General features: G+C 40.6%; 2 protein-coding genes across 2 annotated transcripts; both read left to right on the forward strand.

Annotated features, from left to right (window-relative positions):
* Positions 1-7,648: 7,648 nt before the first annotated feature.
* Positions 7,649-8,437, forward strand: LOC149148433 (uncharacterized). The gene has a single exon (XM_089442172.1). It carries the CDS (start codon positions 7,649-7,651, stop codon positions 8,435-8,437), a length of 789 nt encoding a protein of 262 aa, XP_089298298.1.
* Positions 8,438-8,500: 63 nt separating this feature from the next.
* Positions 8,501-11,785, forward strand: LOC149148434 (uncharacterized). Its single transcript, XM_089442173.1, has one exon. It carries the CDS (start codon positions 8,501-8,503, stop codon positions 11,783-11,785), a length of 3,285 nt encoding a protein of 1,094 aa, XP_089298299.1.
* Positions 11,786-26,496: the final 14,711 nt, after the last annotated feature.

Here is a 26,496-nt window from a genome sequence, read left to right on the forward strand (position 1 = left end):
CACACATCGCAAATAGTCATGTACCATCCCTAAATGGTCTATTCATGCAAGAAGTGTCTCAACCCACGGTCCGTCCTCCTGATGAGCGCGAGTAATCCAGGAGGATATGACTGGAACCCAGGGGGCATGCGTCCTGGCCTGCTTCGGCAGGAAAACTTTGGGTATAGGGTAGGTTTCCACGGGAGAATATGACTAGTCCGTACCTCGTCCGTGGATGGAAGAGGGGTTGTTCTAGAATAGGATTCTTTTGTCAAAGTTACGTGTTTGGCACCAGAGTCATTCACACTTGTCTATTTCGGTAGACATTGCCGAGGAAGTGTTTTGTTTGAAAGAGTAACGAGACAAACTTTGGGTAACCTGAAAGAGGTAAGCCTCTCTCGTTAAAACAAATGTTTTGACGGAAGAGAAGTAGAGGTAACCTTGAAACTTTGTTTTATACCTGGGGGCATGCAAACCTTTTGGAGTGCAAGCAAGGGGCGACTATTTGTTTTTTAAATTTTTAGGACCTCTAACCCTTTAAACTCGTAGGATTAGTCATTTCCAAACTTGCATAAAGAAAGGATCAAAAGCAAAGCTTAGTGAGATGAAGCTCCATAAAAAATAGAATCTTGATGAGACACTCTTATCTTATGACTGGGTTTTCGAGCAGTTTTAGCATAAAGTTCATGCTCGTTAAAAAATAAACGCAAGATCTGAGCAGTTTTAACGCGGAATTTATGCTTGTTAAAAAATAGAAAAGCGATTGTGAGCAAGAGTTTCCTCCAGAGTTCAAGCTCATTAAAAAATGAACCTACCCCGGTAAATAACCACCGTGAATGTAATATCATCAGCCGTTAAAGCCTTGGTCGTGTTTGCACCTGCCACCTCCACTTTTCATTTGGCCGATCGTTCACCTCCATATGATTGTTTACCCATTTTGATGAACAGCTGCGAAGAGTGATTTCGCCTAGCCATCCTTGTGACACTGCCGTGATTGGAAAATTCCAACCTGTACCTGGAATCTGCTGCTATCCCTGTTTATCACTCGTTCCTCAAAAGACGAGTCTTTTTTAAGCTCTTTTCAATTGACTCGTAAAATATGAAAAGATTGCCGAGTTTTGGCCTTCCAGCTCGTTAAAGGACAGGAAGAGCTATCCCTCCTCTAGATTTTAATCTTTTTGGACCTGAGGGATTATTGCACAAAAAGATCGAGCGCTTGTTTTGTTCGGCTCGTTAAAGATATCGAAAACTCATCCCTTCTGTATTGTTTTATACTTTTTCGGACTTAAGGGATTAGATGACGAAAAAGGAATTTTGGAGTTAACTTTATGTACCTTTTCAGACTCTCTAAAAATGAAAAGGATCGAGTTATCCTTGTCGTTAGACTCGTTAAAATTATGAAATAGCGACAAACTTGTCTTTAGACAAGAACGAGTTTCACTATCGCTAGGCTCGTTAAAACATAGCGATGGGCTTGCCCGAAGGGCAGATTATAGAACAAGCATATGTTATCCTCCTCAAGCTTGACAAAATTAAAGAGGTACTGGTCAGCAATGACTGGGGAAAAATTGGGAGAAAATCAAGAAAACTTTGATGGTAGCAGGTCGCTCTTGAACATGACACTTTTCCTCCGTACCACAATCAGTTTGGGTTGTCTCATTCACCGGTCACATCACCATGGTCTCGCCATACCATCCATATTTGGGGTAATGCTACCAATCCATCGCATCAGTGTTGCCATATGTTCAAGAGAAGTTGTTCAGAAATAGTCAACCGGGTCCCATCCACTGCCATACATTATCCTTCATCCATTCATGACCGCCACCCTGAATCATATGTCACAAATCGTTTTCACCTCCATTAAAATCATTAGCTCCGTTCTGTGTCACTGATGTGGGATTCATTAAGGCCCTCCTGTGACGGATTGCTTCTTGTCGACATCAGCTCATTATCCAAGAAGTTGATCTAGGAACAACCCCTTTAGTACTTTGAAGCTTGCATGCCTCAATGGCAAGTTTCTCACTTCCGGCGACAGGTATACATCAATGACCTTCGACCAGAAGATTTTGCGTGGTGTTCGACGCCAAGTCCTTTATTCACACCACGTGAATTGTACTGCAGTACCTTGAGGGTCATTATCATTATCGGTGATTCCTCTCGCGCTTGTTAACGGTTTACATCATTGACCGGTAATCAAGCGATGTCTTTCCATGTTCGACTTCAGCGCAATTCTCACATGGATCGACTTGTACTTAGAGTGAAGATCGAACGAGTTTGAAGACCCCGGATCTAGTTTCATCCATCCGGGATGCGATATATATTCAGGAAAGATAAAGAAATTTGACATATACATCATTGCAACAGATGATCATCCTACTCAAAGGATGATAGTTTCGCCAAAATTATCAGTCTACCATCAGACGATCGTCTGTTCTATGTACAAAAATAAATTTATAAAGCTGAGCATGGGAATGCCCGCCTCAGCTAGATCATGAAAGCAGTATGAATCATAATGTATTGTATTGTATCTTATTACAGGTCTCCTCCCAGCAAATGGATGAACTTCAGACCCTCCTGGATAAAGCATTTCACCCGATAAACGGCCTCATACTTTAGGGGGCAACTGTTATAGACATTTTTTTGCCTTACAGCATGGAGCATGAAATGTCCATAATCTAAGGGATCCTAAGTCCCTAAACATGTTGTTCCTACCCCTAGAGGAACAAGGCAAACCAACCACAGCAATTCACAGAAGTTCTCCACCTGAAAACACTCAAAAACAAGCCAATTATGGATCATGTCAACTGCTCCACTGAGCATCTGCGCTGAATGTCAACTGCTCCACTATCTACCTGCGTTGAATGTCAACTCCAACAAAGGCTACCTGCGCTGAGCGTAATTGGACAAGTGGCAGACTCATTCCTCAATGTGTCAATGCCCAGGAAGCTTCCAAAATGACACTTGCATCAAGGAATTCGACTGGTGATGAGTAAGAGGTTCCAAATCTCCAAGTGGAAGCAAGAACCTCCAAGTGGACTCAAGAACTGAGAGAGGGAGAGGACACTATTCAGATCTCAAGCTGACTCATCCTCTCTCCAAAATAACTATATATAGATCTCTCCTCCATGGGATCTAGGGGCTGGAATTTGGTTATTGCAAAGAATTGTTGTTGGTTTGAGACTGGAAACATTGGGTGTTTAATGCTTTGAAGGGAGCTGAAGAAGGAATTCCATTCTGCTGGGAAGGAGATGCTGGATTGGAGCCCTTTGGGTTGTATCTCTTCATGAACCCTGTTATCAATCAATAAAGTTATCTTGGTTCTTTCCTATATGCTGGTGTATTTTGTATGATTGCATTAGTGTATTTGATTTACTTCTAATCCTGAATCATTTATGAATATGAATATTTGCCTTTGTGTTGTGTTCTTCTCTTGTCGCAAGTAGTTGTTCTCTTGTCACAGGTAACTGTTCTCTTGTGATCTCGTGGGAATCAAGTAGTTGTTCTCTTGAGCAAGCGAGGAGGCAAGTAGCTATGAACACCCAAAGAGAAGAGGATCTAGATCGAGGGACAAACGGAAGACAACGGTAAGTCTATCGATCTCCCCTCTTTCACATTTCATAAAGGAAGAAACCAGTGTAGCTGTACTTGTTTGTTGCTAAGGTACTGTCACACCTTAGGTGGATAGGATCGTCCTGCATAGGCATTTTTCCCCACAACAGTAGCATTGTGTTGTCATGAATAGCTCTCTCCAGCTTGTTCTGCTCCCTCAAGGTTTCATTTTCTTTCTGGATGTGCCTGTTCAGAATTTCTAGCTCAAAAATTTCTTGTTTGAGAGAGCTAATTAGAGTTTCTTGTGGGGTGACAGGTTGCTTTGGATTAGCTGAAGTTCCTGGATCTGTTGAGGTATTCTTTTTCTCTAATGACTGTATGTAGTCATAGATTTGTTGTTGTATTGGATCTATGCCAGGACGAGCTCTACTTGGGTTGCCTTCAAAATTCTATGGAGGAGAGTTCTGTGGACTGTGTTCAAATGGAATACTGTCCGGGGACTGAACTGGGGTTTCTTCCTCTAATTTTATAAACTGGGCCTCTTTTGATTTCACCTTCTTCACCTTACCTCGGACTCTAGAGCTCCTCCTCAAGTTTTGGAGGTTTATGGTTTCTTCTTTTGTGTCCTTTTTCCTCTTTCCTTTCTCCTTATTTTTCTTGATTTTCTCCTTGATCTTGGTTAGTCTTTCAGAGAGCAGTTGTTCATCCTCTTGAGGTGATGAAGGTTCAAGAATGTCCTTATTGATTTCTTCAACCCTTTCTTTCATTTTTCTCTTTTGTTTGGTCTGCTCCCTAACCTCTGGTTTAAGAGCTATCTCTGCATCATCTTTTTGTGAGGAGCTTTTAATGCTGATATTTCTTCTTCTACTTCTTTTAACAGGACTTCCCTCAGATAAATCTGGAGCATCTTGGAAGAAATTCCTTACCAAGAAGTCTTCCCATGTATCCCCTACACTTCTCAAATGAAATTCAACTAGAATCTTTACTAATCCATGATGATATAGAGTTGTTTCTATTGATTCAACTTTCTTTTGGACATTGGTTGCCATTCTTCTCAGACTATTCAGAAGGAAAAAGGGAATATTGAGGGTTCCATTCTCTAGAAAATTCATTAACAAACGTATATGATAAAAATACATAGACCCAAACCTTCCTTCACTTGTAATGAATTTTTGCAGTATTAACAACATGCTACTCCATTTGTTTTTGAGTGCTGAAATTGGAATCCCTTTTCTAAAGACTGTAACATCCATACCTGGGTTTTTAAGAATCACCTTCCAAGATTCATCATGAAACTCTTTGTTTTTAAACCATCTTTCTCCTAGTCTTGGGATTTATGTTGCTTCTACTATCAATGATTCGATGACTGCAAATTTGATATCCCCTATTTCCACTTTTGTGCCATCAAATGACCTTGCAAAGGATTTAGTGATTTCCTTGTGGTAGCCATCAAATTTTTCAATAAAACATAACCATCCTGCCTTCTGTAACATTCTCTTTAGCTGCAGATATCTCTCCATGCATTTTACCCCTACGGGCTCAGTTCTAACAATAAGCCACATATCCTCTATTCTTGGTTACCCTTCAAAATTACTTTCATTGTCTAAGAAATGGAATGACTGCGTATATGGAAATAAGAAGACTGTGTATACAAAAATAGGAAGATTGTGTATACGAAAATAGGAAGACTGTGTATATGGAATGACTGCGTATATGGAAATGGAGTGACTGGGTATATGGAAACAAAACGACTGTGGATATAGAAATAGAATGATTGTATGGTTGCGTGAATATGAGAGAAAAACTTAAGAATTGGCATGTAATAAATAAACAGTCAGGGTTTGAGAGTCGTAGATAAGTAGGTCACGTCGTTAATTTGACCGTTAACAGGTGTAGCTGTGGAGGACCGGTTAAGTACAAGTTATGGAGTTTGAAGCGGAGATCAGTTATGAAGGAATCATTGGACCATTTTTTATTGAAGGCGGAAGATATGGCGGAGACATCGTGGCGGTCAAATCACATGATGGTTGATTAAAGAGACATGTGATCATATATGTTATATAAGCTTATGTTTTCAAATTGCTTTTTGAAATAAATTTTTGTATTTACCTTTGGAACCTTTACCTTCCGCGGGTTGTCGAGTTGATAGATTGTGAATTTCCGATAATGGGATGAAGGAGGCCGAGAGCATGCAGGGGGTTTATTCAAAAAAATTTTCCCGCGCGGCCTTCCATGGCGGCCATGACTGAGTTCCTGGAGTTAGTCACTATGGGTCCGAAGGCGATAGCTTCTAGGGAGTTTGTTTTTTCTGTCTGCCAAAGATGGCGTTGGGTGCTGGTGAAGTGCGGATGTGCTTTCTCCAAAAGGAATCTTTGGACATCGATCCGTCACCCGAAGACCTCCTCGCATGTTGGGGTCTGGAAGAATCAGAGGAGAACCTGCAACATTTCTTCCCGATGCAGGCAGTGTTGTCAGGAAACGTGGAAAGGTCAGCGGATGCGGGAGTTAAGGTATCAGATGCCATCGCCCGGAGTCCTGGGGGAAATATAATGTGGGAAGGGCAGCTACCTAGCTCTGCTCGGCCCTCGACGTTTGAAAAGCCGGGATCAGATGTTAAAGTTTCAGGAGAAGAAAGTCAAAATCTAAGTTACCTGGTAGGATCGGCGGGTGGGGTTTCCAGGAGGGCTGAGGAGTCAAACGAAGGCAGCTATCTACAGTCTGAAAAGCGTTCTGAGTCTTTCGAGGCTGTAGAGGGAGGAGATAAGCCGGAGGATCTGGGTGGAAAGAGGAAGAAGCCCAAAATTTGCAGGAAAAAGGAGGCAAGACCCAGTTGTGTCTTTGGAGTGGATATCCACATAGACAGGGCGTTGGAAGCATCGGAAACCCTTCTTGTCGGCAGAGTTGGTGGAAGGAAGTTCTCGGTGGCCTTCATTAAGAAATGGGCACTGACTGAATGGAAAGAAGCTCTGGGACAACCAGAGGAGGTCAAGATTCTTGACAGAGGATGGTTTTGTCTTCGCTTTGGACAAAAGGAGCATGTCGAATGGGTGTTGTCAAAGCATTGGAGCCTTGGGAAGAGGCCTGTCTTATTCAGGAAATGGACGCCCCTCTTTGATGCCCAGAAAGAAAAATCAGAGGAGTTTCCAGTCTGGGTCAAACTAATGGGACTTCCTATTCATCTCTGGACTGACTCGGTTTTTTCCTCAATAGGAAATACTCTGGGTAAGTTCCTTGACGCTGACAAATCCTATCTACATTCACACGACTGGAGCGCAGCCTGCCTTATGGTAAGTTTAAATCCTACAGAAGGTCTGGCGGGTGATATACTTTTAAAGTATCGAGGCCAAGAGTTCATCCAGACCCTGGACTACGAAAACCTCCCGTTCAGGTGTCACCGGTGCAAAGTATACGGTCACCTGGCTCGGGATTGCCCTCGTGGTCATCGTAGACGTCGAAGGCAGAGGAAAAATGGGTTTAAGGCAGAGGAAAAGGAACAAATGAAGATCACTGCTCAGAAGGAAGAGTTTCAGTCCAAGGAGGCCGAAGCTCTGGCAAATGTCCAAGAGATAGGATCAGAACCTATGGAGGGCATTGGAATATCTCAGACTGAGGTGTTAACGAGTGCTGCTGTTTCAAATCAGCTCTCTGCAACTGGTGTCTCAACAGTCATTGCAATGGAAGAACTAAATCAGGCTTGTCCTCCCCCCCCTAAACACTCATCCCCTCTCTTATCAAGCGCTTTGCATGTGTCGTGTAGTGGTGAGTTAGATCGTTTATGTCAACTCTCAAAAGATATGACAGACACGAAGAAGGGACTAAACACAACTGACAGTGTTTTAATGTCGGTTCCATCTCCCCTTCCTCTTGCTCCTACGCATTCCGGAGATGGAGGACGTGAATCTCATTACAATCTAAGGCCTTTAGCTACCAGAAAAGGAAAAGAGCTAGTTGCAGGCGGTTTGGCAATGGATGAGGTGTCCATAGGTCCAAAGAAGTTAAGAGGGAGGAAGTCAGACTTATCGAAAGCCAAGCTGAAGGCTATCATTGATATTGCTGGAGGAAAGCAGTTGTCACTGCCAGGGGTGCTTAGAGCAAAGCAATCACCTCCCGAAGGTTTTAAATGATCATTTTATCTTTCAATTGCAGGGGTCTTGCTAGTACCCCCAAAAAACTAGCTCTGAAGGATCTGGTTAGGGCGAATAAACCTGACATCCTCTTTCTTCAGGAAACGCTTGGGAAAGGAGATGATATTATAGGCTGTCTGCATAAACTTTTGCCGGGATGGAGTTTTCACGCAGTGGATGCTAATGGGCACTCAGGAGGTGCGGCACTGGGGTTTAATGTGAAGGTAGCACGTGAAATCTCATCTTGGGGAGCAGAAAACGTTTTGGCGGTGGAACTCTATTCCAACGAACTCTGTATTCCTTTTCTTTTTCTGAATATCTATGGCCCTAATTCGGAGCGGGAGAAGTTCTGGAACTCTTTCTTTGCGAAGTCCTTTTTGGCGCATCCAAATCTTATTATTGGTGGAGACTTCAATTTCTCGTTGGGCCTGACTGAATCCTGGGGAGTTAATGCTAGAGCGGACCCCCTCTCTGCTTTCATTCATCAGAAATTGGCCTTATCGCCTCTTGTCGATGTTAACCCATCAAAGATGCGCCCCTCTTGGAGCAATCGCAGGATTGGCGATGATTGGATTGGGAAGAAATTAGACCGCTTCTTAATAAGCGATTTGTTGACGGAGAAACTACAGGCATTCAGGCATTGGGTTGGAGATGGTGGCCTCTCTGATCATTTCTCGGTTCTTCTGGAGGTGAAAGGTGATTTATATAAGCCAGGTATCCCTTTCAAGTTTAACTCCTCTTGGCTTTTGGATGCATCTTACATTAGTCTTTTTCATAAAACCTAGAGGAAAGCCGTGGTAAGTGAGAATGAGAACCGAAGTCAGCTGTTTATCGAAAACTTATTAACGATGAAGGCCGCTTCAAAATGTTGGGCTCTTCAAAAGAAGTTAAAGGAGGAAGAAATAATGCAAGCGGTGAACGCAGAACTTGCCCTTCTTGAGGACCCAGACAGTCAGGGCTATGGCACAGGTGCATCGCGGTCGAGGATACATGAGTTGGAAATGGAAAGAAGGAGAATTCTGCAGCTCAGGGAGAAAAGCTGGCGTCTAAAAAGCAGAGCAGTCTGGTTACAGGCAGGGGACGAAAATTCCAAGTTTTTCCAGAATTATGCCAAAGGGAGAAAAAATACAAATACAATATGGGAAATGAAGAAAGCAAACGGTGACTTAGCGCTCTCTTTTGAAGATTTGGCTACTGAAGGGGTAAACTATTTTAAACACCTCTTTAAAGCCCCAGGTGAAGCCACAATCGCAGAAGTTATAATGGTTGCCCAGATTTTTCTTCGGTTCATAGAGGAGGAAGAAAATGATTTGCTCATGGCACCTATCTCAAAAGAGGAGGTTGCAAGCGTCCTCAAATCGATGCAAAAAGAAAAAAGTCCCGGCCCGGATGGCTGGACTGTTGAATTCTTCCAGCATTTCTTTGAATTCATTGGTGACGAGTTAGTGGAGGTGGTGGAAGAATCCAGACTTTCAGTTTCTATCTATCAACCCTTTAATGCTACTTTTTTAACTCTCATTCCCAAGTCTGATCTCCCAGGTTCTTTTGCCGATTTCAGGCCCATCTCTTTGTGCGCCTGTGTTTATAAACTTATTGCTAAAATCATTGCTGCCAGGCTAAAACCCTTCCTTTCTAAAAAAATTTCCCCGGAGCAGCTTGGCTTTTTAGATGGCAGGCAAATTCATGAAGCTGTGGGAGTTGCTCAAGAAATGCTCCACAGTCTCAAAGTTGGAAAGAAAAAAGGAGTCGTTGTAAAAATAGATTTATCGAAGGCTTATGATAGAATCAGCTGGCTGTACCTGAGACTCTTGCTAACTCATCTGGGCTTTAGTTTTGAACTTGTAAGATGGATTATGAGCTGTGTCTCGTCTTCTTCCATAGCTGTTCTAATCAATGGAGCAGCCTCCAGTTTCTTCAGTCCTGAACGTGGCCTGCACCAAGGCTGCCCTCTATCTCCCCTCTTGTTTTTGCTGGCAGCAGACGGAATCAGTCGTTTGATCCATGAAGCAAAAAGTCAAGGTTTATTGAAAGGAATAGAAGTTGCTCCAAATTTCTGGGTCACTCACCTTCTCTTTGTGGATGATATTATACTCTTCAGCAATGGCAGCCTTGATGATTGCAGGATGCTTAAGAGGATCTTGGACCTCTTTCTGAAAGCGACTGGCCTTTGTATAAATGAGAGAAAATCTACTATTACCTGTTCTGGTCTGGCTAGAGAGGAGGTGCGTAGGGTGACCTTGGTTCTGAACTTTGAAGTTAAAACGCTTGAGGATTCTTTCAAATATCTGGGGTTCTATCTGAAGCCAGATAATTACAGGATAAAAGATTGGCAGTGGATCCTTGTAAAATTGGAATCAAAATTGAAGCATTGGAGCCACAAGTGGCTCTCCCGGGCAGGTAGGCTCGTTTTAATAAAATCTGTTTTAATGGCTATTCCAGTATATTGGGCGAGCTTGACTTGGGTGCCCAAAGGTATTATAAACTCAATTGAGAAACTTTGCAGCAGTTTTCTGTGGGCGGGGTCTAAGTCTGAGAGAGTTACCCCGTGGATCGCATGGGACAAAATTACTCACCCTAAAGAGTGGGGGGGCTGGGGTATAAAAAACCTTGCCAATTTCTCCCAATCCCTTGCAGCAAAGTTGGCTTGGAGGATCATTACAGCGGAGAATCTATGGACTACAGTGACTAAAAGGAAATATATAGATCCATTATCAACGCTAGATTGGATCAGACTGCCGCAAAAGTCGTCCAAAAATTCCTCGGTGGTCTGGAAAGCAGTGGTCGCTTCCGTTTACATCATTGAGAAGGGGTTGGCTTGGTATGTAGGAGATGGAACTCAGATCCGCTTGGGGCGCGATCCTTGGATTGGCTGTTCTGAGGGGTTTAATCTATCTCAAGATTTGGTTGCAGTTTTAAAAGACAGAGGATTATTCACTTTAAACCAGGTTGTTGATCCCAGGGCCTCTTCCATTTGGAATCAAGGGTGGCTTAAAGGACGAGACTTAGATTTGAACGAAGACAGGTTGGAGGAATGGGACAGGTACATAAGGGATCTCGTCAACTCTTCGGTGCGGCTTTCTGACTCTCCGGATGAGTTAAAATGGGTTTTTGCTCAGAATGGCTTTTATTCCCCAAAGGAAGGTTACAAATGGATGATGTCTCAAAAGGGGTGGGAAATTCCGGACTGGTGGGCTAAACCTTTATGGAAGTTAAAAGGACCTGCTAAAACGAAACTGTTCTTCTGGTGTGTCCTTTTCCAGAAAGTTCCTACGTGGGATTTCCTTCAAAGAAGAGGCAGAATTGGTCCTGGTAGATGTCCTCTGTGTAAAGACAGTGCCGAAACTGCCCAGCATTTATTTCTCTTTTTCCCTTTCAATTCTAGTCTTTGGGCAGCAACGCTAAGCTTAATAAATGTTCCTCATAGATGGGAAGGGCAGGGACTCTTAGAGGCCTGGCAGAGCTGGTGGAACTCTTCATTAAACGAAAGGGAACGATCCATTCCTTTACTCATTACATGGGGGACATGGCTGGCCAGAAATCAAGCTATTTTCAAGGACACAGCTTTCCCTATTGGAAGACTTGCAGCTGAGGGAGCGGCCATCTATGAAAGCATTCCTATCCCTCAAGCTCCTAATTCCTCCAGAGCTGTTTGTCAAGAAGTCATTAGACACTCTATGCCGTGGGCTTATTTTGATGGGGCTTCGGATATTAATGGTCGGTGTGGGGCTGGCTTGATCATACATTTTTCAGAAGTGAAGATTGTTAAAGCCTCAGTAGGTCTGGGACAGGGTTCAAATAATTTTGTCGAATTGAAAGCCCTTCATCTCCTCCTCTGCTGGCTTATTCTCCGTAATGTGCGAGAAGTTCAGCTTTTCGGGGATTCCATGAATGTGGTTCAATGGTTCAATGGGGCTCATCGCTGCCATAATCTTACTCTGCTTCCTCTGTTTAGAGAAGTTTCTCGGCTCAGGAATCGTTTCATGGAGATTTCTCTTAGTCATATATACCGGGAAAGGAATTCTGAAGCGGACCGTCTTTCTAAAGAAGGAGTAGCCCGTGAGATGGGGTCGTGGACTGTCTCGGAGATTTATAATGGGTTTTTTCGGCCTGTTGAACAACCCATCTTCTCTTAATCTTTCTTCACGCTTCCTCTGTTCCTGTAAATATATGTGTGTGTTTTCGTTTCTTTTTTCCATGTCTCCATCTCTCATATTTCTCCCCTGCCGCTTTTCTTGGGTTGTCTTCCCTATTGTGGATGCCTGGGCAGTGGTTCCAGATTTTTTGTTGCGGCTTCAAAATCCTCAAAGATATTTTGGATGGTTGTTTTTTTTGTGGATCCGCGTAGTCCTTCTTTCCATCGCTGCTGGTGGTTTTGGTGGCTTGTTCCCCTTGCGGTGGCTCTTCTTTGATTAGCTGCGGGACGTTAGGGCTGTGCTCAAATGCTTTGAGTGGTTAGGGAGGTTTTCTTCCCTCCTGCGACGGGTTTTTCTGTCAGCGAGCAGTTTTGCTAGCTGAGTCTCGCCTATTTTGCTGGCGGTTTCAGGCTTGGCGTCATACTTACATACTTTATGTAACCCTTTTTCTTAATAAAAGGTTTGAATTTTTTCTATGGAAAAAAAAAAAAAAAAAAAAAAAAAAAAAAAAAAAAAAAAAAAAAACCTTTACCTTCCGCTTGCTAATATTTTGATGTTTTCTCCACAGGTACTTTAGGCATGATTGGTCTTCAAAGTTGATTTTTCTTCAATTACCTGCATACATGATTTTATTATGAACTGCTTGGACTGATAAACAAATTGTTGCTGCAGAATCAGATTAGCTGCAGAACAGGAATAGCTATGGAATGGAATCAGCTACAGAACGTGAAAACAACTGCAGAACATGAAACAGAGAGTGAAATATGGCTTATGAATGAATGAAATGGAAATGGTTGTGTAAGTGAAAATAAGACAAGATGATAAATGAAAATGGAGATGAAAGAAATACTAGAAAAGGAAAAATTTATTGGTGAAATATGGAAATGGAATGAAGTGAAACTGTAAAAGTAAAACAGAGTGAAGTGAGATGAGATAATGAATTTTACAGAATGCAGAGTGACTGTGGCTTTTTGTCACCACTTATTACAGAAAGGAAATGGAAAATATAGGGTGTCAAAAACTTCTGATTTTCACCCTGTATTTTCTGTATAAGCATGCCAATCAATGATTGGTTTTCAACCTTATACAATTTATTTATTTATTATTTTTTTTATTTTTAGATAGGAAAAATAAAGACTAAGTTGGTGGAGAAGAAGGATTCTTCTTCACTAACTTCATTTCAGAATTGTTCTGGAAGATCTTGATGAACTCCTCCTTTGAAATTGGTTTTTGATATATTTTCAATCTATGACCATTCACAAGAAGAGGAGTTTGACTTTCATCTATTGTTCTGATCCTCACTGCTCCATTACTAAAGACTTTTTCAATCTCATATGGCCCAAGCCAATGAGTTTGAAACTTCCCTTGAAAATCTTTAAACTTTGAATCAAATAACAGTGCCCAATCTCCTTCTTGAAACCTCTTGTCCTTGATGTATTTATCATGCCATTTAGCCCTCTGTTGTTAAACTATACCAGTCCTTTGAACCACCTCTTGTCTAATTTCACCAAGTTCATTTGATTGCTCCAGTCTATGCTTTTGAGCCTCTGATAATTCCATCCCCAACTGGACTGCCATCTTGAAAGTTCTGATTTGGAACTCTATTGGGAATAGAACTTGTTTCCCATAAACAATTTCAGAGGGTGTATGTCCCATTGTGTTCCTCCATGTAGTTCTATGGGCCCATAATGCTACAGGAAGCTTTTCTGCCCAATCTTTTCTATGTACATGCACAGTCTTGGTGAGGATTCCTTCAATCACTTTATTTGTAGACTCCACTTGAGCACTTGCTTGTGGATGATATGGAGTAGATTTCCTATGCTTGATCTTGTATTCCTCCACAAACCTTTCCACCATATTGGATGTGAATTGAGATCCCTGATCTGTCACAATTTCTCTTGGGACACCAAAACGAGTAAATATATCCTCAAAAAGAAAATTAACTACAGATTTTTCATTAGCAAAAGGTAATTCTTTGGCTTCTACCCATTTGGTGACATAATCAATGCATACCAATATATACTTTTTCTACTTAGATGGAGGATTAATTGGTCCAATAAATTCTAAAGCCCATTTTTCAAAGGGTTCAATAAGTACCTGAGTTTGTAATGGAATTTCATTTGAGGGAGCAGGTTTCCCTACCCTTTGGCAGTTGTCACACCTCCTGACATATTCTTTAGCATCTTTGAAGATGGATGGCCAATAATATCCTAAAGAAAGGATTTTATAGGTTGTCCTCTTGTCAGCAAAGTGTCCACCACACGGCTCATCATGACATGCTTTGAGAATATCAAACATTTCCTCTTCCCTGACACACCTTTTGATCATAAGATCTGGCCCTGTTTTATACAATTTGTTAGTGATCCATGAATATCTTGCACTTTCTTGAATAATTTTTCTTTTCTCTCTAGGAAACAAATGTGAAGGTAACTTCCCTGTAACCAAGTAATTAGCAACATCTGCAAACCAAGGAGTTTGAGTAGTTACTGCAAAAAGATATTCATCAGGAAACTTATCTTCAACCGGAGAGTCTTCTTTGATATTCTGAATCTTGGACAAGAAATCAGCAACTGTGTTTTGTTTTCTAGGTCTATCTAGCACAGTAATGTTGAATTCTTGCAAAAGTAAAATCCATCTTGTAACTCTACCATTAGTAATAGGTTTATTCATCAAATATATAATTGCAGAGTGATCTGTATGAACAAAGGTTTCATAGCCTGTTATATAGTGTCTGAACTTATTAATTGCATGAACAACAGCTAAAAATTCCTTTTCAGTCACAGTATAATTCAACTCAGTGGGAGTCAAATTCTTGCTTGTATAGTAAATGGCATAAGGAATCAAATATTTTTGTCCCAATACAGCTCCTAGAGTTGTATCTGAAGTATCTGTGGAAATATGGAAAGGAAGTTTCCAATTTGGACCTCTTAAAATAGGTGCTTCAGAAATTTTTTCTTTCAAGGTTTCAAATGCTAGTTGGCAATCAGGATTCCAACTGAATTCACAATCTTTTGTAAGCAATTTGAAGAGTGAAGATGCTATTTTAGTGAATTTTTCTATAAACCTTCTATAGTATCCTTTAAATCCTAGAAAACTTCTAACATCCTTTTGGCAATTTGGAATTGATAACTTAGAGATGACTTCAACTTTAGATTTTTCAACTTTAATCCCATCTCTCGAAATTTGATGTCCTAAAACAATAACTTCTGTAAACATCATAAAATAGTTTTCATGGCTTAGTGAAAGGTTTGTTTCTTTACATCTTTTTTATGAACTTTTTCCAAATTTTCCAAAGCTTCTTCAAATGTGTTTCCATATACTGTAAAATCATCCATATATACCTATACACAATCATGTATTAGATCAAAAAAGATTCCTAGTACTGCTCTTTGGAATGTTGCAGGAGCATTACACAACCCAAAAAGAAGTACTCGGTAGGCAAAATTTCCCCATGGACAAGTAAATGTGGTTTTATCATGATCCTCAGGTGCTACCTGATTTTGATTATAACCACTAAAACCATCCAAGAATGAGAAATACTTCTTACATGCTAATGTGTCTAACACTTGATCTATAAAGGGCAAAGGAAAATGATCTTTAAGGGTTGCTTTATTCAATTCTCAGTAATCAATGCACACCCTCCATTTACCATTCTTTTTAGGCACAATTACCAAAGGAGAAACCCATTGGCTATCTGAAATTGGGTAAATGAAGTTTACATTTAGTAATTTTTGGAGATCTTCTTTTACAATTTCCCTAAGATTTGGATTCATTCTTCTCTGAGGTTGTCTGATTGGTCTACTATTTTCCTCAATATAGATATGATGGATGCAAGTATTAGGATCAATGCCTTTCATGTCGTTGTATTCCCATGCAAATGCAGCAAAACGTTTTTGTAATGTTTTGATTAGCTCTTCTTGTTGTAGTTTCTCCAAGTTTTTGTTTATGTTCAATGTCCTACCTGGAAAAATTTCAATTGTAGAGATACCAAACTCTTCCATAGAATAGAGAGACATCTGCCTAGATGACAAGTATTCAACATTAGATTTTTCTTGAAATTGTGCATGATCATATTCTGAAGATGTTTCAAACTTTTCCAATGTATTCAAAATTTGACTATCTTCACTAATTTATGATATAGTAAAGAGAGTTTGAATATCATCTTCATCATCAATCCATTCCTTGTCATCTATTTCTGTGATTTCTTTTGTTGTAGGATACAAAGTAAATTTCTTTGTTGAATTACCATCAGAAATATACATGTCACTAGATCTACAACTAATAAAAGCATCGGCTATGGCCAGCCAAGGTCTTCCTAATATGAGTGGGTGTCCTCCTAGATTATTCTTGGGAGTTAGGATCATGAAATAAACAGGATATTCCCAAGAATCTAAGGATACTGAAATGTCTTCTAGCACACCATTTGGTTTGATTACTGATCTATCTAAAGTTGCAGTAAGGTAGGTGTGTAAAGAAGATTAGGAAGTTTAAGTTACTCCATAGTTTGTCTACTCATGATGTTTATTGATGCCCTTAAGTCAATCAATGTATTTGGAATTTCAATTCCATTTATATGTGTTTTGAAAATTGGACTCCCTGGATCCACATATTTCTGTATGGCAATTTTTCCCATCATTATGTATGTTATCTTTCCTACCAGGTGAATTCTTTTTGTTTCTTTTGCTTTTCTTCCAAGTCTTTTGATGCTCATCTCCTTTATTATTTTGGCTAGAATTTGAATTTCTCTAATGGCTTGTAGCAAAGTAATTTTGATACGAACATTCTTCAATTCATCTGTAAAATTATAATTGGGCAACAAGATCAATTTGTAGTCTCTCGGGAAAAGAAGGTGTAGAAGTAGATGTTGGTTGCTCAATGATAGGGGTTGTTTTCACTGGTTCTTTTTCTTTTTCTTTTTCAATGTTTTGGTTTTGGAGAGATATTTCCTCAAAACTTTTATTGACTTTTAGAGAATCTTCCTCAGAAGTGTCTTGTTCTTGAATAACTACAGAAGGTCTTTCCTTTTCTAATATCCTACCAGATCTTAGTTGAACATCATTAAGATCTAGAGGAGTAATCATATAAGTTGGAAATTGTTGTCCTTCTACCATGTAAGCATTCTGAGGGTTTTTATTGTTGGGGTTTGGTAATGGTTGGGCAGGTAGTTGATTTGATCTCTACTGAAATGGCAGCAAGAGTTGAGGATTTTGACTTTGTTGTGGGGGTTGTTGTGGAACTGGCAATGAAATTTGAGGATTCTGATTTCGAAGTTGTGGCTGCTGATTTTGTTGCTAATTTTGTGGGGGGTGGATAATTATAATAGGATGGAGGATATTGATAATTTTGAGAAAATATCCCAAAAGGATTTTGTACCCCTTGTGCCCACGATTGAGATTGATAATGAGATTAAGGTTGAGGCCAAGGTTGCTGCCAAGAATTCCAGTTTGGTGGGGGTTGAAGATACATTTGATTGTTAAATCCCTGATTTGTGGCCCCAAACAAGGTCTTCTTGCAACAAAACAAAGAGATTCTGCAGAATTTGGGACTGTTTCCTCTTGAAAGACAACCTTAAGACCTGGGATTGAAGGACAACCCTTGGTTTCATGGCTTTCCGAACAGATCATACAAGTTTCTACAATTTTTGCATCTAAAGGGCATTCCCTTAGAGCATGTTTCTTTCTACATTTTGGACAAAAAATGGCTAAAGCATCAGCCTCTGTTTTCTGCTTGTTTTGAATTTTAAGGGTGTCTAGTTGCTCACAAAGGCTCCCTAGAATGTCGATTTTAAACTCATCAAGCATATTGCCAATTTCTTCCCTGCTTACAGAACCAGTTGTATATTTGCTTGCTCTAACAAGAGAACGTCTCTCGGCCCTTTCCCTGCTTTAGATTTCCCTCTTGAGAGATGAACACACAGTTCTCCTATATCACTCAATGGAAGTTGAGAGATATCTCCCTTCCCCATCATGTTAAGGATATCTATTCACTCATCTCTAATGGCTTTTAATAAAAGAGATTTCAAAGTTTCTTCATCTAAATTGTTCATCTTTCCTCTTTTCAAATTATAGTTGAATCTAGCAGAATCGTGGATCAGATCAGGGGCATCAGCAAAGTGACTTTCAAGCACGTTCTAAGAAGCAACAACGTGGAAGCGGATGAGCAGGCAAACAAAGCCACGGGAAGACTCATGGGCCAGGTAAAGGAAAACAATGATTCTTATGACAGGGATATTCCATAGACAGGACGCTCTCCCTTCGCACCAGATAATCGGTCACCTCAGGCATCCGTTTCAATGCTGTTGGCCTGCGTATACCTTATCCTCATCATATCATATCCTTCTCGACTGTCAAAACAGGTGTTATAGGACAGCGTATCGCCCTCTGGAATCGAGGAATGCAGGCACGGTTTGGATTCTCTCAAGGAACAACACAGACAATATCAGAGGGTGTGATCACGCCCATGCTGGTGACAGGCTCCAAGGACAGGTAAAAATCAACTCCAAAGATCTCAAGGACACCAAGAACAGATACACCACAGCTCGAAACAAGCGCAAGCAAGCCCTCTTCGCTCTTATAAATCACAGCGAGTATCTCAGGACTATCACAACTCAAGGCAATCTGAGACAGAGGCGAAGGGCTCTTTACAGGCGGGGGCTTCAGTCAGAAGGCTCCTCTCAGGATCATAAGATCAGCATCTTGTTCAAAGAAAATACCGAGCTCCTCTCGGTTTGCAGCCAAGACTATCAGATTCCCACAGCTCACATTGACCTCCCAAATCTCAGGCATCGTTTGAAAGCGCCCCGCTCGATCCGGGATCCAGTCGCTCTTCCACTGTCCTGGGTAATCGATTTTCTTCATTACTGTGCTTTTATTATTGCTAACAGTTTTGTTTATGTCCTTAGACGCGCCCTTACTCATCATCTGAGCCCCTCGTCTCTTAACCCAACGAGCAAGCAGCTCTGTGGCATCGTCCTCACGCCCTCTGCCACCTCAGACATCCCTCGGAGCACTGCTGATCCTGTTTCCCAAATTGCAAGGATGGCGGAGCAGCAAAATCAGCCTGCCAAACAGGCTCAGCCCAGTAATCCCATGGGAAATATTTTCAATAACAAGGAGTGTACCATGTGTAAAGCCCATGTAATCATGATCAATGCCCTGAACAAACAGATGAAGGAGCTGACAGAGGACTATCACTCTGACAGAAATTCCAAGCGCAAAAAACTGGAGAAAAGGAAGAAAGAGATCGAAGATTTAAAGGACCGTTGCATACATATGGAAGCTGCCATAGACCACCTTCGCTCCCTCACTGAAAGCCAGCAGGCCGAAGCCTCAACCAGAGCAAGCAGGAGGGAACAGCTCCCGGATGACTCTGTCACCCAGCACTCCCCTTGATATTTATGCAGTGTAAATTCAGTTGGCTAGGAGGCTCTTTTGTCAGGCAATATAGTCGTTTGTTTCTAGTTTTGTGTTTAACCAAGAGAAGCTTAGAGGATTATGGGTCTGCGAACCCACTTTTGAACCTCAGCTCTCAGAGCTTTCCCCTTCTGTACTAGAATACTGGATTGTTGGTTTTATAATATACGAGTAAACGACTTTGTTAAAAAAAAAAAAATTATAGTTGAATCTCTCAATCAAATCTTCTAAGCTTTCATCCTCTCTTTGCATCATTTTAAACACCTCATCTTTATGATTGGTAGGCATGCAATAATCCAAGTATCTATCCAAAAATGCCTTTTTCATGTCATTCCATGTTCTAATGGATTGAGTGACTAACCCCATGAACCATTTCAAAGCAGCTCCTTTCAATGTTGAAGGAAACAATTTAAGTTTTTGAGAGTCTTCTAGATAGTCATAAGTTCTACACAAGACTTCAAACTCAAACAAAAATGTTTCAGGGTCCTCACTTCTCAACCCATAGAAGTTTGGGAGGACATATGGTGAGATATTTTTCATTGTGGTATGTGTTTCCTCATCCACTATAGGGAATCCAAAAGAGTTATCTACTTCCCTATTTCCTCCATTATTACCTCTACCTCCTCCATTATCTCCTCTACCTCTCCCTCTTCCCCCTCCTCCAAACAATGAGAATTCTCCATCTCGTTCTTCTTCTGCCATTATAGTTTCTTCAGAGTCATTATAGGGTTCAACCTACAAGGTTATTCCCTCCTCCTCTGGTTCTTGTATTAATGGACTATGTGAAAGAGGTTCTACTTCTTCTTCTCCACCAGGTACTCCTAATTCTTTAGCTATAATGGGTTCTCCTGTGGAGGTAAGAAAAATTATTCCTGTTGTTGGAGATTCAAAATTTTTCTCCCCTAGGATAGACTTGGTAGAAGAAGTAGGAGATTCTTTTGATTTGATTTCTGCCCTTGAAATTTCAGGAGTCCTATGGCTAGGAGTATGAGTCTGGGATGGAGGTGTGGCTTTTCTTGCTCTCAGTGGAGTAGGTGGCGTTGTAGGAATTGAACTTCTACTCCTAGCTATAAATCTACCCCTAGAGTCTCTTTCTCTATGCATGTCATTGTTTTGTTTTTTTTTTTTTTTTTTTTTGAATGTAAGAGATAAGGCTACCTAGGTACACTTCCCCGGCAATGGCGCCAAAATGTTTGGTCAATTTAGTGTCCTAAATTTCTCTACATAAATTATCAATTCAAGTATCGTAAACTAATGAAATGTACTACACTATTTGTGCTAGATAACCCTTCTTACTTCATTGTTTTTTGTGTTTTATGTTGTTTTGGGGGTTTTTGGTCCTTTAGTCCCTAATGATTTACAATGTAACTAGAAAAATCTTAAATCTAACTTCTGTAAATATTGCTAAGAACCTAAAGAAATGAGAATTAAAAGAGATTAAGTAAGATTTGGAAGCAAAGTTTAATCAAGAAATGAAAACAGAGTTTCTATTTCTGTTCTTATCATTATTTCCAAAACATGAACAAAAAAGTAAAAAGTAAAATTGCAACTACTGTCTAATCAATTACAGAATCAAAATTAAATGAAATACTAAAACTGAAAGTGAAATTGCAACTAATGTCTAATCTACCAAACCAAATGAAATATTAAAACTAAAAATGAAATTGAAATTTATGTCTAATCTATCATGGAAACAAAACTAAATGAAGTGCTTAGTTACTCTGCCTCTCAATTTTGGGAGAAAAATCTCTTTGTGATGACATTTTGAGGAATTTTGTACTTCATTATTCTAAGAGAAAATAAATGCAAAAATTCAGAAAAGACTCATTGTTGAATGACGTATTCAACCACTTAGTTTAAGATGAGTTATCAACTAGAAGGGCTCTTTAAAAACATTCATTAATCACCATGATTCGATAAACTGGTCATAAAATGGCAAGAACTGTAATGGCATTGATTAGTCTAATTGAAAATTTAAAGACTTGTGAAACAGTAAATGAAACAAACTACGTTACACTAATGAATTTCAACTTCTAACTACTGATAAAAACTAGAAATAAATTGAACAAAAAGAAGCTATTCTGTACTGAAAGAAGCTATTCTACATTAGTAATGAAATTATAAAGATTGCATTGTAAACAAGGTTAGTATGAAAATGATTATGAACACCGTAAGAAGAAATGATGAATTTACAGTTTAACTAGAAAAGACAAAACAAAATAAAATAAAACCTCAATCAGCGCAGGGGCCCTCTACAACTGATTAGGTTATGCGTGCTTAATCAAACTCCAAGAAACTGTTGAGAATGCAACAAGATGATGGAGCTTAGTGGAAAGGAGTCGCCTTCACTAAGTGGGCCCGCAGGCAAATTATGGCGCAAAGTCTATTTTTAGACTATGTCTATTTTTAGACATATTGATCATGGTCTATGAGTTGTAGGATGTTGTTTATGGATGATTGGTCATGTTGGGAAAAATAAATGGACTTCTATTTCTGGTTCATAGTGGTGTGATCAAAGTCTATTTTTAGACTGCCAGGCTAAAAATAGAAAAGTCAAATATTATTGTCTCATAATAATATTTAGACTATAAACATTATCTTATCCTCTTGGAGCACTTCAGTTTGAGCTACAGATGTGGCACATGCAGCTATCAGAAGGAAATACTCTTTTCTTGTGAGTCATTTGAGCTATTGCATGCAGAACATCAGTTAGAACTCATGTGGTTGAGTTCTGTGGAGTTGGATGTGGAGTTGATGGAGTTGTGTTCAGTTTGACTTGGTTAAACTAGTTGTAATTAGTCTAACTGCAAATAGACTAGTGATGAGTGATGTGAATTAATTGATTAAATTAATTCACTAATTATTAACTCATAATTCAACTGAAGGATACATCAGTTAACTCAGTGCATGTACAGTTCAATGGAGACAGGTGTTAGAGGTTGAGATTGCTATCAGTTGTGACTATAGGTGTGCATGAGATCTTGCACAAACAAGGGATTGAGTATGCCCATGATGATTGCCCAGTATGTGCCCAGTGAAATAGCCTGTGCTCACGTGATTTTCAGTGTGAGTGATTTTCACTTGGTATTGTGTGCAATAGAGGCAGGCAAAGCAGCAGAGGAGCTTTGAACCTGTGACTTGTTCGGATCTGAGCTAGTTTTGTGTGTAACAGGTGGAGATAGTGCTGGATACTTGTGAGGAGTATTGTACTATGTATTTTTACATGTTCTCAATCATTAATATATATATAGTGTGGGGTTTTCAGGTGTATGCTTTCCCCGGGTTACATACTGTGTTAATGTGTGCATGCGATTGATGTTTCATTGTTTTTTATGCTGCTAAATTGATGATCAACGTAGAGGAGGTTATGTATTATGCATGTATTCCACAATAGTGTATAATCAGGATAATCTCTATGAATAAGTGTCATATTATTCAAAATTTCTACATGGTATCAGAGTTGTTGATCATCAGATCTATTATTCAAAAGTGTTTACATTCTATTTCTTCAGGCAGAGTCTGTAATCGGGCCAGGTAGCCTCTGGATTCATCCTTCCTTTGGAAGGTGAGATATCCGATAAAAGCCCATACAGTCAATCTCTGTATGAGAAATACTTTGTTCTCACGAATTCTAGATCAGAGGCGGTTGAGTTTGGAGCTGGTGGAATTCGAATTTGCAGTAGTGTTTTCTTGGTATCAACGTGGCAATGTCTTTCAACGGATTGCAATTGGAGTATGCTCTTGAGGGCAGCTCAAACTATATTGCATGGAAGGACAGGATGGAGGCAGTATTCGATGATAATGGGCTGAAGGATTGCATAGAGGCTGATGTCCCAAAGCCTACTGATGTTGTGCAGGTTGATGCTTGGAAAAAGAAGACAGAAAACTGTCGAAGGATTCTGTTGGAGGGCGTGAAGGATCACATTGTGTCCAGCCTGCATGGTAAGGCTTCTCCATACTTGATGTGGAAAGATTTGACAGATCTATTCCAAAACAAGAGCGATCAGAGGAAGATGGCACTCAAAGATAAACTCAGAAACATCAAATGTGAGAAGGGAGACAGTATTCCCAAGTATCTCACAAAGTTCACTCAGTGCAGAGATGAGCTGGGAAGTGTGGGGGTGACTGTCGATGATGAGGACTTGGTGAGCTTGGCTCTCCTTAGTCTTCCGAAGAGTTGGCATTCTTATCAGGACTCTGTCAATGGTCAGGAGAAATTTCCAGGATGGGAGAGACTTTGGTTAGATCTTGTGCAGGAGGAGATCAGGTGGAATACCAGGGACGGATCTTCATCAAAGGGACCTGATGAAGAAAATTGCACTTTGGCTGCCAAAGCAAAGAAGGGGAAGAGCAAGAAAGATTCTCAGTCTGGTGCGAAAGGAAAGAAGCAGGACATGTCCAAGGTGAAGTGTTTTCACTGTCACCATCACGGACACTATGCCACTAATTGTTCGCAGAAGAAGAAGAACAAGCAAGCTGCTGGATCTGCAGCAGGGGAGGCTCTAGCCTCGCAGTTTGAGCTTGATTTTTCATTGATCGCATGCTTGGTATCAAGTTTGATGGGATCGGTATGGTTCTTGGACAGTGGTGCACTTTTCACATGACAGGAGATCGAGATTTGTTTTCTGATCTAGAGGGCAAAGATCTTGGAGTGCACATCGAGATGGACGATGATGGTAGATACAGTGCGACCGGTATTGGTACCATTTCCTTTGAGAGGGAGTCTGGTAAACCCTTTGTATTGAAGGAAGTGATGCATGTTCTAGGATTGAAGAAGAATCTTATCTCTGTGGCGATGTTAGAATCTTATCTCTATGGCGATGTTTTCAGCGAGGGAAAGGATTTCCTGCGCAGCAAGACAACTGGAGAAACCCGTAAGATAGGGGTTCGAGTGAGGAACCTTTATCAGTTGCATGTAGATGGTTGCACAGCAATGACATGCAAGGTAGAAGGATTGGTGAGCCGGGATGATGGCGAGTTGTGTGTCGTTGGGAAAAGTATCTATTCAGAACGCCCCTATCCCACTCTAAGGTGTGATAGTGCCTTAGCAACAAACAAGGAAAACTATTTTCGTATTCTTCTTTATGAAATGTAAACGAAGAGGAAGGATGAACTAACCTGTGTCTTGCGCTAGTTTGTTGATCCAATCGCTCTCCTCTTCGACAGCTTCCAGCTACCTGCTCCCTTACCGGCCCAGCTTCACCAAGTTCCTGCAAGATCATAGAAGAGATAAACTACACGAAGATATAGATTTACATTCATAAAAAGCTTAGGATCAGATTAAGCTAAACATGCAAATATAACAAAACATCACTGATACACAAGCATGTAGGAGAAACTCAAATAGTTTTATTGATGCAAGAAGAAGATCCAGGAGGAGATACAACCAAGTGAGTCCCGATCCAGCATCTACCTCCCAGCAAAGGAATCCCTTCCTCACCTCCAACAAAGCATAAATCACCCAATGCACTAATCTCAATCTCAAAACCAACAGCAATTCTCTGCAAAGTACAAAATTCCAGCCTCTGGATCTCTAGGATGAGGGATCCATATATAGATGTAAGCAGAGAGGATGAGTCAGTTTATGTTTTGACTTGTGGCTTCTCTCTGTCAGTTCTTGCTTCCACTTGGAGGCTGAGAGCCTCTTACTCATCCTTGGTCAAATTCAGTGAGGCAAGTGTCATTGGAGAAGATTCTGGAAGCTTCCATTGTCTCTCCACCTCGTTGGATGACTCTGCCACTTGTCATTTCCCGCTCAACGCACCTGGGTAGTGCATTCAAGTGCGTTGCAATGCACCTAGCCAGTGTATTTGGGTGCTTTGCAACGCAGCCAGCTAGTGGAGCATCTGAATTGATCCTGATTTGACTAGTTTTGAGCAGTTTCTAGTGGAGAACATCTGGGAGAAGCTGTCATTGGTTTACCTTGTTTCTTTAGGAGATGGAACAACATCTTTAGGGACTTAGGATCCCTTGCTTTATGGACATTTCATGCTTATAGCTGTAAGGCACAAAAATGTCTATAGCAGTTTCCCCCTAAAGTATGAGGCCGTTTATCGGGTGAAACACTTTATTAGGAGGATCCGAAGTTCTTTCAATGCTGGGAGGAGACCTGTAATAAGATACAATACAATACATTATTTTCATACTGTTTTCATGATCTAGCTGAGGCGGGCATTCCCATGCTCAGCTTTATAAATTCATTTTTTATGTACACAGGACAGACAATCGTCTGATGGTAGACTGATGATTTTGATGAAGTCATCATCCTTTTAGTAGGATGATTATCTGTGCTGTAATGCTGTACATGTCAATGTCTTTATTTTTCCTGAATATATATCGCAGCCCGGATGGATGAAACTAGATCTGGGGTCTTCAATCTCGTCCGATCTTCACTCGAAGTACAAGTCGATCCATGTGAGAAATGTTTTGAAGTCGAACATGGAAATGTTGGCATTATGAGACAAGTGTTGTCCTTGATGGCAAATCACACTGATAACAAATCATAGTGCAGAAGGATAGCAGCAAGGAATTGATGATCAGTCTACAAGTATGAAGAAAAATATATACATGCTGGTTCACTATATACCAAGTCGCGTATACAAGCAGGTTCACTATATACCAAGTCGCGTATACGCAGGTTCGCTATATACCAAGTCGCGGGTACACGCTGGTTGGCTTCAGTAAAAGCGCGTGTATGTGGAAAACTTATCTTTGGTCCACGGCGGTTATTCCTTGGAAGTTGTGCCTATGGTTTTGGACCTTGGTGTCTCGACGGACGTGTTGATCCCTAGTTTTGAAGTTGATGGTATTGTGTTACTATGGTTTTGGCCCGAGGTATTGAGCAAGGCCTAAGGCTATATAAGGAGAAGAAGATCATTAGGAAAATGCATCTGAAAAAGGCTTGAATATCTGATGAAGTATTAGATCCAGTATGCAGGTTATTGGTTGATGATGTATTGCTTGATCTGAGCTAAGGAGAGATCTCATCGGTTGATGGAGAACAAGATCTAAGGAGAGATCGGGATCAAATGGTTTGAAATGAACTATCTTTATTATGCGTATTTCTAGATCTGCATACTGACGCAATGTTATGTTCTGGGTATAACTGATATCTAGTACAGCTGCAAGTTATGAAAAAGTATTTTTAGATCTGTACGCAGGTTGTCTTCGGTAAAACCGCGTGTATACGCGGGTTGCCTTCATTGAAGTAGCGTATATCTTTTGGAGCTTGATTTTTGGGTTGCAGCTCGGTCTGACTGTTATTGCAGAGTTCTGTAGTCTGCTCTGTGTTCTGGTGAC

Source organism: Pinus tabuliformis, chromosome 9, assembly GCF_031772625.1.
Source record: "Pinus tabuliformis cultivar Carrire ecotype Pingquan chromosome 9, CPIR1, whole genome shotgun sequence".
In the NCBI taxonomy this organism is placed as follows: Eukaryota; Viridiplantae; Streptophyta; class Pinopsida; order Pinales; family Pinaceae; genus Pinus; species Pinus tabuliformis.